General features: G+C 38.2%; 1 protein-coding gene across 1 annotated transcript in view; it reads right to left on the minus strand.

Annotated features, from left to right (window-relative positions):
• Positions 1-11,324: 11,324 nt before the first annotated feature.
• Positions 11,325-13,886, minus strand: part of pcdh15b (protocadherin-related 15b) — a 239,673-nt gene continuing 237,111 nt past the window's right edge. The window contains exons 33-34 of the mRNA XM_067368857.1: positions 13,127-13,132; positions 11,325-12,786 (exon numbers count right to left, since the gene is read on the minus strand). Coding sequence (XP_067224958.1) covers positions 11,325-12,786; positions 13,127-13,132 — 1,468 coding nt within the window. The remainder of the gene's footprint in view (positions 12,787-13,126; positions 13,133-13,886) is intronic.

Consider the following 13,886-nt stretch of genomic DNA (forward strand, 5'->3'; position numbering starts at 1 on the left):
AAAAAAAATGTATTTCATGTGTGATATACTCATTGCCATTTGTCTGATGAATAGGGCTGTCCATTCATTCATACATGTTTGTAGGTGGCACTGTGTAATATGTTCCATTTTGTTTCATATGACAAACATTGGGCTGGTGATCTGGAAAATCATTATGTTGTTAATTATTAAGATTTCAACAAAATACTATAACAAAAACAGGTTTGAAGAATATTAAATTTACACATCAGCTTCCCCAGAAAATTCCTACCAGACCACCACTGCATTAAAAAGCAAAACAACCAAACATACACACACACACACACACACACACACACACACACACACACACTTCATGTCCTTTCATGAGCTCATTAAAAGTAATGTGCTCAATAACCAAATGGCATTGGATTACAGGTTACTTCAACTACAAAAATCTACTTAATTTTGATCTGAACATTAATTGCTGACTTAAACTTTTGAAGGGTGACCTGTAAAGGTAAGACTACAAAAGGAAAGAGCATGCATGTTATTCAGCAAAGGTTAAAGAGAAATGCCAAGTTTTGCTCAGCGAGAGAAAGACAAGAAGAACAACTCCAATCAGATGAGGGCATTCAAAAGGCCAATAAAAAGTTCAACACAAGAAATAAAGGCAATGGCTAGTCTTACTGAACATATCAGAATATAATTCAGGAGGCACCGACAGTCTCAACTGCATCTGAATTAGAATCCTCATCCTCCCCATCTACTTTAAGGATTCTTGCTCCATCCGAAGAGATTGAACTATCATCAGGGCTGCCAACTCTCTCTGGAGTCATTTCACCTTCTTCGTTCTCATCTATTGGAGAAAGTTTGTTGATCTCTAAAGCCCTTGCTACACTACTACTAGTCATTGAGAAGCTGCTCATGCTGTGGAAGCTCGAATCTCTTCTACTTTCCGGAGAATGGCTGCTTTTAGACATAGATGACTTTGGATCCTTATTTTGGCCCTCAGTGTCACCTTCTTTCAACTGCCCTTTGCCTTCCTTATTATCTTCATCCTCCTTCAGGATGGTCTCTTCTAATGGTTTGGTGTGGATGAAAGTAGTTGCAGGTTCTCGAGATGATCTGCTGCTCTGTTGCCTGTAGGTTGCTGATCTCTGGGTACCATTGCCTGGAAAACCAGCTTTTAAATTGATGCTTTCAGATGTTGTACTGCTGTGTCTGGACTGGGAAGACCTGACAGATGACACTGTTCCTCTTTCCTCTGATTTGACACTCTCTTTTCCGTTGCTACCTTCCTCAGAGCTTGACTCCTTTGCAGCCTCTTGTCCGGATTCAGATTCATTTTCTGTCTCAGATGTTCTCTCTGTGTCTGACTCTTGTTCTGTCTCAATCTCTGTGTCTTGATCTGAGTCTGATTCAGTCCTTGACTCTATTTCAGTGTCATCTAGAGGAGTTTTTATTTGGCTCTCCCTGTCTGAATCAAAAGGACTCTGGTCTTGATCATCATCGGAGTCTAAACTACTCATATGTGCTCCTTCCTGGAGCCTGTATGGATGATGAGGTGTGAATGACATGGCACTTCCAGTGTATGACTGCTGAATGATGTCTTCCCTGTTTCTGCCTCTTTCTTGCTCACTTTCCACAATATCACTAGGGATCCTCTGTGATTCCCTCTCTGACTCATTGGGTACCCAAGAGATTGAGGCGTTCCCATTACTCCCATGATCTACAGTCCCACTAATGCTGCTCAGAGTGTTCTTTTGAGTCTGCAATGTTTTAAAGATGTTCATCTGACTCAAAACTTTGCCAAGTCTTGTCTTCGCTGAAGGCATTGCTTCTTTAGTCTGGAAATAGCTGCCATCAATGACCACGCCATTGTCCACACTGTTTGAATGCTGCATCCTGTTTGTTTTGGGGTCATCAGTACTTTCTTTCTCCTCAGGAACTACAATCGGAAATATTTTGTTGTTCTTCCACGGAAGGTGGAATGGAGCTGGAGCTGGGCCGGACCTTTTGTCAAAAAATTGGCTGAGTTGCATGGGTGCATTTAGTGTAGCTTCAGTCTTTGAGCTGTAAGGATGTGTGATGCCCTGAGCTGGTCCAGGCAGGTGTTTCTCAAGCCTTGGAGGCTGATCTCCAAAAGCTAGTCTAGGGGCCCTCCGTGGTGGAGACTTGCCTGGCGGTGGAGCTAGCCTTCTGCCTTGCCTCACAACCTATTACATTGATATTAGCCAAGATTTTTATCATTCAGGATATTTAGTCAACCATTCAGATCACTCATCATCTTTGTGGTCATTTCACATGATTCATGTCAGCATTCCCCAGTGCACTTTGGGGACTGTCAAGGTAGGACGTTAGCCCCTGTACCACATTGCATGCAAATGCTGCAACATGATGGTTAAAGTTCAAACAATTTTAACTTTACCCAATTTCCATTGATTACTGGACAATCAGCATGACATATCATTACATGGGTGGTGCCAGCAAAACATGATAGAAGAGGGAATGTCTAGATCAGGGATGGGCAATTCCTGTCCAATTTAGCTTCATCCCTAATCAAACACACCTGTCTGTAATTTCCAGTTAGGGATGGCACTAAAGGCCTTGTCCACACTAATACGTTTTCTCTCCGTTTTGGACGTTTGTGTGGATGGTGAAAACAGAGGTATTTGAAAACAATGATGCATGTTTAATCACGTGACGCATATTGTACCAATAGATGTCTATGTGCCTACTATTTACATTAACATTATTGCTCATGATAAATGCTCCTGGTAGAATCTCTGTATTACATTCCTGTAAAGATGACAGAGAATTTACTCACATTTGCTGTCATGCATGGCGAAATATCATGACAGTTGTGTTTTAAACCAGATTTTGAGTTGACCTGGATGCAAAAGTGATGCGATATTATACTAATAAAATGATCGTGCAAGAAGAATAGCATGAGAACTTTATTTTATCTACTCTCTCTGCGTCATCTCGTGATTTAAGCATTTTCAGACATTTCAGTGTGGATGGGCAACTTTTGAAAAACGCATGAAAACGCTAGTGTGGATGAGGAGCAGTTTTAAATGAAATAATGTAGACGTAGCCAAGATCTGCAGACCAGTGAATCCTGAACTGCCCATCCCTGCAAAACTCTTGTGAGGATCACCCCAACCTTAGACCTTGGACTAAATGTGCTCTTGTACAAGGGTCACCTTCTAGATATTAATGTGTATTTACATATTTTTTTTTCTGCAATGATTCTAAGAAATCACCAGAACCTTTTTTTTTTTTTTCTGTTGTAAGCTCATATACGGTTCATTTGGTTGCACTATTTTTACTGTTCGTTGTGTAAACTTCCGGCTTTCTTGCCACCTTGCAATCTGCAATGCTTTTCAAGTGAATGTCAAAGTGCTGAAAGCATTGAAAACCTGACATGAGTCATGTGTAATGGCCTTAAGCCAGAGGCAGAATAAATGTAACTTTATTAAAAAAATACTGCACATTGTATTGGCTTAAACTAACAAAACAGAACAAATAAAAATGTGATACCTCTCCCTCAGATTCATGTGGGCTGTAGTAGTAGCTGCCATCATCTTCCATAATCACCTCTCCATATTCATCATACATCCCTGTAGGAGAGATCAGCTTCCGTCGACTTCCATACTGAGGCAAGTCATAGCTAAAAAGCAGGTATACAGGATTAATGCATATACCTCAAACACACACACACACACACCCACACCAATGCAAACATTCCTGAATAAATAAGCAAAAACTTTGTCCCTACTGTCCACTAAATCACAACTAAAACTGTTTTATAAAACTTTTGGGATAGAGAAATGAAAGGCAAATCCAATAAGTAAGATTTAGTAGCAGAACCTCCACATAACACTGTATGGAAAAGGTCAAAGCAGGCCTTCATTAGAGGACTTTGAGTATTCTGGGGAGCAGCAGGCAGTCTGAACCTAAATACAGCTTAGACAGCCCATTTAACAGGAAACAGGCTGAAATTCAGAATTATATTGACCCTCACCAGCCTGTAGTCATGGAGGCCTTTCATTTGGATTTATTGAGGATAGAAGGATATATTGAAGACCAATGTGTTATACGGCTGGGGACTGCTACCGATCAAATTCGTAAGACCTATACTTTATAACACAGTAAGAGAACTTGGATGGCATTTAATTCTGCTCAAATATCTTTTGATAGTCTGCAATTACCATCACTTCCCTCAGGAGGGCATTCATTTACAGCACCATATTTCTATTTTCTCTAGCTCATTAGGATTCCATACGGGCAGTTCACCTTGCACAAGCATCAGTAAATAATTATCTTTGCTATTACAGTCAAAAAGACACAAATGGGTACCCACAATGTTATAGGAAAATGACAAAATGAATCATCAGGCACAAATAAAATAGTGCTAAAATCACCCACACTGATTTATGAAAAGCAGCAGGCCTGGAATATATCTGAAAGGTATGATTTGGGCCAGCTACATTTCAATCAATGAACACACACTCACCCGTGGTCATAGTTATAGTAATCCTGTGTATAATAGTCTTGTCCTGGGTCAATGCCAGACTCCATAGAGAGTTCCTGTAAGCAGAGTAAAGAGTTATAATTCAAAGAGTGCATCAGTTTAGGTGAAAAGTCAGATGAAAGTGCTGCCCATTTAAAAGTTGAGATTCTCTACCTCTGGTCTCAACAGAGAGGGCCGAAGCAACTGCTGTTGCTGCACAACATTCAGAAGAGAAACAGTGCAGAAACAAGAGAGAAAAGGAGGAATATTACATTTATGAATCTATTTGAAAGTGAACGATAGAAGATAAATACAGTTGGATCCACAAGTCTGAGATTATTCTGAAAATCTGCAATTCAAAATCTGAATATACAACTGGAAGTTTTATTATTTTTTTTTTTTAAAAGGTCAGATTTACTTGCTTTCAGATACTAAGACGTTCTGACATTTGTGTTAATTTTAGTTTTTACTTTTCACACAAATTATGCTGTTAAAATAATTTAGCTAATCAATGAGAAAACCTGAAAATAGAAATATTTTCACTAGTGTTGTCAGACTTAAGGATCCCATTGTAAAATATAGAGAGTTTAAAGAAATAATTTTATGTTCACATGTGAAGTTTTAAATAATATGAATGTTTTCCATATAAAAAAAAAACAAACAAACACAAAACATTACTAGAGAACTTACAAAATTCTATAGTAAAGCATTTAGACACGTTGTTATAAATATTACAAAGTAGATATATGCAGAGTTTCAAATGAATGCGTAGCTGTAAGTGCACATTTTATAATATGCCAAGTTAATATGTGTAGCTTGCCATCATCAAAATATAGCCATTATCACAGATTATGGCTGCTTAACAAGTAGCCATAGTATTCTGTGATTGACCAAATAGAATCAAGTATTTCAGAGAACTGTATAATAATGGACTGCATTTTAATGTAACCATTTATTTATCACATTGCTGTTGCTATAGTTTTACAAAAGCAATGCGCCACTCAAGTCTGTGCTTATTTCTTTATTTAAACACACTTTGGCATTCATAAAATCTTACCTCCTAAGAACAAAAACATTTGAGAAATGTTATCAGCAAGTCAAACTCCAGACTGACAGATCTAGCCTTCAGCAATTTTAAAGATGAGATCTTGACAAATAGTTATTTCCTCTTTCATCACTGTCCCTATCAAACAGCATCAACTGATAAAAATGATGGCCAATAAAATTGTCTCCAGACATCATTTAAACATAATGCAATTCCAAAGAATATAAACACATACCTCTTGATGCCCGTAGCCTCTCCTGTGAGGAGATAACAGTATGGAAATAAAGTCAGTAAGATTATTATGATAAAACCTTGATATTTAATATCTAGAAAAAGTTTCATTCTTTTCCTCAAACTGGACAGTCAGATGTTATAAAGTCTTTAAATATTTAGCATATTTAAATGCATGAAATTGAGACAGCTTGTCCTTGAGATGAGGTTTCGAAGAAAATGTCAATAAAGCTTTTGCATGGCTGTCTCAAAGTGATAAATAATGTATGACTGTGAAGAACTGAGCATATGTGTGTGGATTAATCAGTGATGGGAATAATGGCGTTATAAATAATGCCATTACTTTTTTCAGTAACAGGTAATCAAACTAATTACTTTTTCTCCCGTTACAACGCCGTTACCGTTACTGACAAAAAAATGCCGTGTTACTACAATTGAGCTCACTGAAGCGGTTTTCATCCGAGTAGGCTCTCTCTCAGCCGTAGGACCTGCAAAGATTTTTCTCTGGTGTGTGTTGGGGTTAGTCATACACAGATGCAATTTTAAACTTTTATAACTATAAACTGATAATAATGTACGATGCTCTGTGTGTCTGTCAGAGCATGCGAGCGGAGCGCAAGCTCAAACCAGAATACCCTTTGTGAAATTGTGACATGCTGGATCGAAAATATGAGAAATAAGTTTTTTTCAAGTCGACTAGTAGTTGTTCATTTAAGCCATAAATTGACTAATCCTATTTATATTCATTTATATTTATTTATTTTTAAAGTAACGCAATAGTTACTTTCCCTGGTAATTAGTTACTTTTATAATGATGTAACTCAGTTACTAACTCTGTTTCTATTTGTGAGAAGTAACTAGTAACTATAACTAATTACTTTTTTAAAGTAACGTGCCCAACACTGGGATTAATGTGCAGAAATGCAGTAATATGGACAAACAAATGGTTGTCTTTACAATTTCCTATAATGATGCATTAGGATAGTAATAGGTAATACTTTATTTTGATAGTTCACTTCTGCTAACCATAACTAACTTTGCAACATTTGACTAACTAACAGTAGTCAACATTTGATGTGGATCAAAAAAGTTCATCAAAGTTGTGCTAAGAACTAAGTTGTCCAAAGGAGAAGGTTTTAGGACAACTTTGATGAAAGGTTTTGATCCACTTCAAATGTTGACTACTATACATGTCAACTACCGGTCATTACAGTACTAGTAGACTGTCTACTTCGTATCTGCTCATACTTTATTTTGATGCTCCCAACAGACACTGACTAAAAGTAACTAACCCTAACCTAACAGTCTACTAATGCTATAATGAACATTAGTTGACATGTATTTGCAAATTAATGAGAGTCAGTTGACATGTAGTTGAAAAGGTACTTACAGTTAGTAGAATGTCTAAAGGGGACAATAAAAATTATGTGTAAACTACTTATATATCCATTTCTTTTTCAGCTACTGAAATTACTTTACTTTATGGATTGTACTATTAATTATGGGATTTTAGTTCTGAGGGAACATTAGTTTAGGGGTCAATCAGTGTTGAGCACTAAATGACAATGAAGCTCACAGGCATCATCGCATAATGGATATGTGTTAACACCGCTGATTCAAGTAGACAATAAGAGAATGACATGCCTATAGAGGAGAAAAGCTAGACACTGTTTAGCTGCAAGGACACGTGGCAGTGGCACACTGTTTGTTTATCAGTCAGATGAATGTTAACACCCTCAAGGCTCTTATGACATTTAGACAATATCATATGTGACAATGCTTGGCACGCAAAGACAGCCTAAAAAAAACATTTGATTACAGTTTATCAGGTGTGTTAGGGGTACACAGAGTGTACATGGAGACCGGCCAGCGTTTCCTAAGTGGCAGGGCCATTTCACTGAAAGCGTAGCAAATTAAAATTCTCTCCAGGCAGCAGATCAGTGAGAGCAAATTACAGCAATTCTTCCCTGATGTGGGCATAATGAGGGATTCAAATGAAGATTTATCTCTTAACGATAATATGCGACTTTCAAGGGACTTTTGTTTTGTTGACTTTTCTCTCTGTGCGAGCGTGTTTGCAGGTGCAATGATGTGCCAGTCCATGAATTAAACATGATGTATTACATGATATATAATTGTAATTAAAGTATATAATTATACACTATGATTAAATACTAATTATTTATATTTTTAACAGGGTCAAGGTACAATTGCAGTGGCATTTCCATCTTTTTTTTTGTTAAAAAATGAAACTTATGTTAAACCTGCTGATCTATATTAATTATTTGATATTTTTTTCTCAGTTCCTTCATGGTCACACTAATTAATTATAGAATTAAAAATGATTTACCATTGGCTGGCCTGCTTTTTGTAGGTGGAGTTTAATTACAAGTAATGGGAACCTAAACCACCACTGAAAGCACATAGAAGGTATTATAAAACCAAAAAGGCCACCATATATCTCTGTATTACATAACTATAATATTTTTGATTTTTGATTAATTACTAATCATAAATAACAGGATAAACACCACTGATATGTCAAAATGCCCTTTAAAAATTAATTTTTAAATGGATTTTCATCAAAAAATGTATTTGTGTGATAAATATAAGCATTTTCTTACTCTTATTAATAATGCAAATAGTTACTGTAGTATAAACAGTTACATAATAGTATATATATATATTAAATATAGTATAAATAAGTGTTTCAAATAGGGGGCCCCCCCCCAAAAAAAAATCTATTACGATATGCATATTAATTAAATTAATGACATGTAATCATATGTATGTGATTAAACATGTTAGCACATGTTTTTTTTTTTTGTGAATTACTGAACTGAATTAATGTTTTGGCAGCACTAGTTTTAAACATATATGCTTTTCTACAATTGTACGTTGCAGTTTTCCATCTGCTTTGAAATGTTGACTAAACAGACAATAGTGGTGACAGATGAATCTTGTTTGATCGTGCTAATTTTAACAGAGAGCTTTTCCTCCTCCCTCTGATTGCCATAAAGATGTTTGCTTGTTTGTTTGTTCTGGAACACTGTTAACATGTCATGATGGCAACTGCTAGTCCTAATGGAACATGGCGCTACAGATTAGATAAACAAATCATGATATGAGATGGGAAAGTATGGCATGCCTGGGTTATCTGCAGAGACATTTTGAAGGAAATAACAGTGCTTTAATGATAGAAAAGGAATAGTGTGTTATGTGAAGTTTTAGGTTTTTTGGTCTTTAAGCTTTTCTTTTCTAATAAAATGACACGTGTATTAACACAACTCATCTTTTGCTCTGTTAAAAGAACTCTAAATAGTTAAATATATTAAAAAGAAAAGCGTAATCACGATTCAGTGAACACATGAATGGAAGAAAGAAGTCCAAATCACAATTCAAATGACAAAACGTTGGTTACATTTTGAAACCTAAACATTCATTGGGAGATTATCTGACTTCATTCTTGAATTTCTTTACGCTTTAAACTGCACACAAACAATGATGTGACCTACAAAACAAATTTTGAATGGAGTCTTTATTAAGGGGCTTGAATTTATTGCAGAACTTTAATAGGAAAAGAGGTTTAAAACAAAGCCTAACCAGAATATTCGAGTCACATCAATACAGTGACTGCTCACTGTAAACAGAAGGTGCAATCATTACAGAAACTGAACATGATCAATTTTCATAAGGTCATGGAGACACTTCTGAATGTGCTACAGCACAAGAACAAAAACAATATGGTATTAGTTGTGTACCGCTGCAAGTCAACAATAATCGGATGTAATGGTGCAGTATCCATCCATTAGTATCAAAACAATTAAAGCTGGGATTAGGAGGACGTTTGCTGAATTGAATGCAGCGTGTTTCCGTCTCAAAGAGTAAATGGAGGACATATCGCCAATCACACAAGCTCTCTCTCTCACACACACACTAAATTGATTTAGCCGGTAATTACAACCAACTTGACGACTCGGTTGCCTCTCAAACCTCCTAATGTGTGCACAGTCACGTCACATAAAGCCATTTAACATTAAAACAAACTTGTTTCTCTTCTGTGCCTTTCTAGTCCTTCTACCAGAGACAACATTAGCTTGCACTGAGAGAGACACAATGTCCTATTACAGCTGTACCTGATAAACCAATTGATCATAGTATACATGAATATCCTGTGCCATATATTGGTGAAACCTTGTAGACAGTGTAAATGTGGCCACAGAGGCTATGCTAACACAATTAACAAAAGAGGGAAAACAATAAAGAAAATGAGAGGTGAGAGCATGCAGTGTACCTCAGTGAAAAGCTTTATAGAGGTCATTTATCCCGTCCAGTGACAGTAACTTATAGCCCAGCATTAGAGCATATGAATATAGAGAATTTCTATGAGTAAGTAACAGTGTTTTGTGTACTACAACAGTTTGAAGGGATAAAATAAATTGCCTGTACGAATGGTTTAACTCAACTAAATAACAAAACACTCTTGCAAAACTGATTAAAAATATTTTTACAAAAACTGTAAAGCACAAACACTTGATTTTGTGTTATTGTAAGATGAAACACAATGGTAAGACAAAAAGTAAAGATGACATAAATGTAGTGATAGTCTAAGGGGCCATTCACACAGGACACATTCTCTTGCTTTTAAATTATTAAATTGGAATTTCTGGTCTTTGTACATGTGCGCTAGATGAACCTTTTACACCCCCCACACACTTTTTTTCTGTATCAAGTGCCACATTTTAATTGTTTTGTATACAGTTTAGTGGTTCAATGTCAGGTTACAAACAATCACATGTTTTTCTGGGGGTTTGATAAACATTTTAACAATTATGATTTAATTCAAAGTGCCTTACATTGCATTGAAAGTATACATTTGATAAATTTATGCATTCCCTTGGAAGCATGGCATTGCTAGCACCATGCTTTACTGTTTGTGCTACAGGAACACATTGTCCATATTTACATATGAACATGACTTCTTTACAGTTCCGCTCTACTAAAATATTTGCTAGAATGCATCCTGTGTGAACTGTAGGGCTGGGACAATACATTGATTCTTTATTTGCAATACAGTGGATCTGGAAGACTGATATTTTTTCTCTCAAATCGATTCTGAGCTTAGGTTTAACAGCAGATGGTGCTCCAGGCTAGTTTTTAACCACATACTCAAATGCTCACAAAGAAGACATGCATTCGGCTGAGTCATGTAAGTGGTTAAATACATTTGCACCTCAGCTCAGAATGCTTTTATGATGCGAGATTAATGTAAACACGGCCCACTGCAAACACCCTTGTAATTCGCTTCAACCTTTTCGAACTTTATGAATGATTATGTTAGGTTTAGGTGGTGTGTGTAAAGGAACTGGAAGCAAGCAGATAACGCTATGTGTGTTTCTAAAGCATGTATTGCCATCTGCTGTTAAAAACTAAGCTCAGAATCGATTCGAGAGAGAATCACAATCCACAGTCGTTCCAGATTCATTGTATCGCAAATCGATAATCGATGTATTGTCCCAGCCCTAGTGAACAGCCTCTAAAAGAGTAATAGCAACATGGACAAAGAGAGTGTCACAGGATAGTGGACTGAGATGGAAAGCGTTTTTCCAGTTCTTCCACTAGTGAGTTCATGTTTGGATTGGGCTCTGGTGGTGGTGCTTCTTGTACAGGCTCCACTTCTGACACGCCAGCCTCTGGTTCAACAGACACTTGTGGTTTGGGGACAATCTTTGGCGGGCACTGCTTTTTATTTATTTGACTGTACATGTTGGCAATGGATTTCTCTATATCTGCTATGTTCTGGATATTCTTAAGGATCCCCTTGAGTTCCCTCTTGGGAGGCTCCGGCTCGGAGGGCAGTGGAGGTGGTGTGGGGCGTAAGGACACCGGTCTAAGGGGTGTGATGGAGGAAAGAGGAGGGAGGACGAATGGAGAAGGAGGCATGGGACGGGAAAGGGTTGGTGATAAGGGAGGGGGGAGAGGAGGAGGAGGTGGAGGGGTTGGATGGGAAGGAACAGGTGTGGATGGCGGGATAGGAATAGACTGGGGTGGGGGACTGGAGGGAGGTCGAGGAGGTGGAAGTGGAGGTGGTGGAAGACTAGAGGAAGGTGGAGGTGGTGGAGAACTTGAGGGAGGTGGAGGTGGTGGGGAACTTGAGGGAGGTGGAGGTGGTGGAGAACTTGAGGGAGGTGGAGGTGGTGGTGGTGGAGCAGGTACATCTGGAGGGTCAGGGATGATCTCCACATTGACCTCGTAAGACTCCTCATCAGGATAGGTAGTCAATCTGCTGTACTTCCGCAGCACTGGAGGAGTGGGCTTGTGACTGGGTGGAGGTGTTCCATCACTCTGGGTAATGATTATGGATGGGGGCCTGTTGTTATATCCCATGAATGAAGACTGTGGGGTCTCAAAAACAGAGAGAATAATTTCAGAGGAGAGTGACCCACGTGAGTCCTGGCGTTGCTTCTGACTCATGTCCTGCATGGCCTGCTGCTCAAACTGCCGTGCCTGCTCTTTTACTGACAATTTGGGCTCTGGATCTTCATCCACAAGCCCGTCAAAACCATCAAACCCATCAATCCCATCAATCATTTCTTTACTGTCCTTAAGGCCAGACTTCAGAAGCTGCAGCTCCCACTGAACTGGGTCCATCACCACCCTCCTACTCCGTAGGGCTTCACTGGTCTCACACTTGTGCAACCTAGAGGGTAAAGTCCAGGAGTGTCCTGAGCCTGCAGATGGGAAGCGCAGGATGGACTTTCTCAGACTTCTCACGCTGGGTGAATACATGCTCAGGAGGTACCTTCGATTTTGGTGCTCAGGGCTGCTGAGGGTGCCGTCATCATGGTACAGGGGGTTGGTTGTAGTAAGCGGGTTCTCATCTGAAAGGAAGGTAATGTTGCTTTCCGACTTAGGCAAGTTGTTCAGCAAGATTCCATTAGCAGTGGACAGCTTGTGAGCAGCGATGGCACGGGTGGCAAATGAGCTAATTACACGCTGTCGATCACCATCCTTCAGAACACACCTCTTAGTCCTGCTTTCAGCATAACCGCAAAAAGAGACAAAGAATGACTTAACAGAGGATGTGAACATCAAGGTAGATGGGGAAGTAGGATGGAAGCCAGCTACAAAAAGCACCTGCCTGGATTGAGCTAATTAAATCCTAGGCAAACACCTATAACAAGTTTCAATGAAGGGCACAAACACAATTCTTAGCTAATATCACTACTGATTAGGAGCAAGGCAACTGATCACAATGCTAGGCAACTAATTGGAAGGAAAGAATGTTCATCAGCTTTCTGAGAAACGACCACAAATACAACTCTACCTTTAATTATTTTCTACATTTGGAAAACAGATGACTGACTACTTACTTAGGTCTGATATCCAAGAAATGAGAATGAGAGATAAGGAAAATAATAAAAAAACATATATATATATAAGTGAAATTAGCAAGATGTTAAAAAAAGTTTTGTAAAGATTGTGTAAGTGCTAGTCTTTTGAAGGGGGAAACTCGCCTAACACCAGACGCAACCATTCCACAGAAATCAGTTTAAGGGGTTCAAAGATGAAAAAAATAATTTTATCTTTTGTAATAAGTTTGATGTGAAATCTCAACCAGGAGCACATTAAAATATGACTGCCCAAATTTAAACTTCAATGTTTAGAAACTTGGCCTGTTCAGTCTAGTAGCAGTGGAAAACCTATCAGTTCAGAAAGATTGAAAATGCTCACGTAAAGCCTAATTAGGTGATATGCACTGAAGCAGTCTAGAAATCAAAAATCAGCAAGGAATCAGTTGGTTTTCTGCTTATTCTTCCTTCAGACTAGGAGTATATCAAAGTCCCCGAAACTGTATGGTAAAAATGAATGAAATTCAGCATACTCCTAGAAGACAAATTGTCTTTTATTATGCCAGTTTTGGGGTCAAAAGTTATTGAACACTTTAAAAGAAACAACAACACGTGGTACGTAAAACACTCCTAAGTGTGACAGTGGAAAAATATGAGAATTTTGACTATCTTGGCAACAAAACTTGATAGTGGTCATGACTACTATATGCTGCAGGGATAAACAAGTAGTTTACATCCTGCCTTCCTGCTCCCGCTAAAAAGTCCAGTTTTCAACATATTT

Source organism: Chanodichthys erythropterus, chromosome 19 (genome assembly GCF_024489055.1).
Source record: "Chanodichthys erythropterus isolate Z2021 chromosome 19, ASM2448905v1, whole genome shotgun sequence".
Classification (NCBI taxonomy): Eukaryota; Metazoa; Chordata; class Actinopteri; order Cypriniformes; family Xenocyprididae; genus Chanodichthys; species Chanodichthys erythropterus.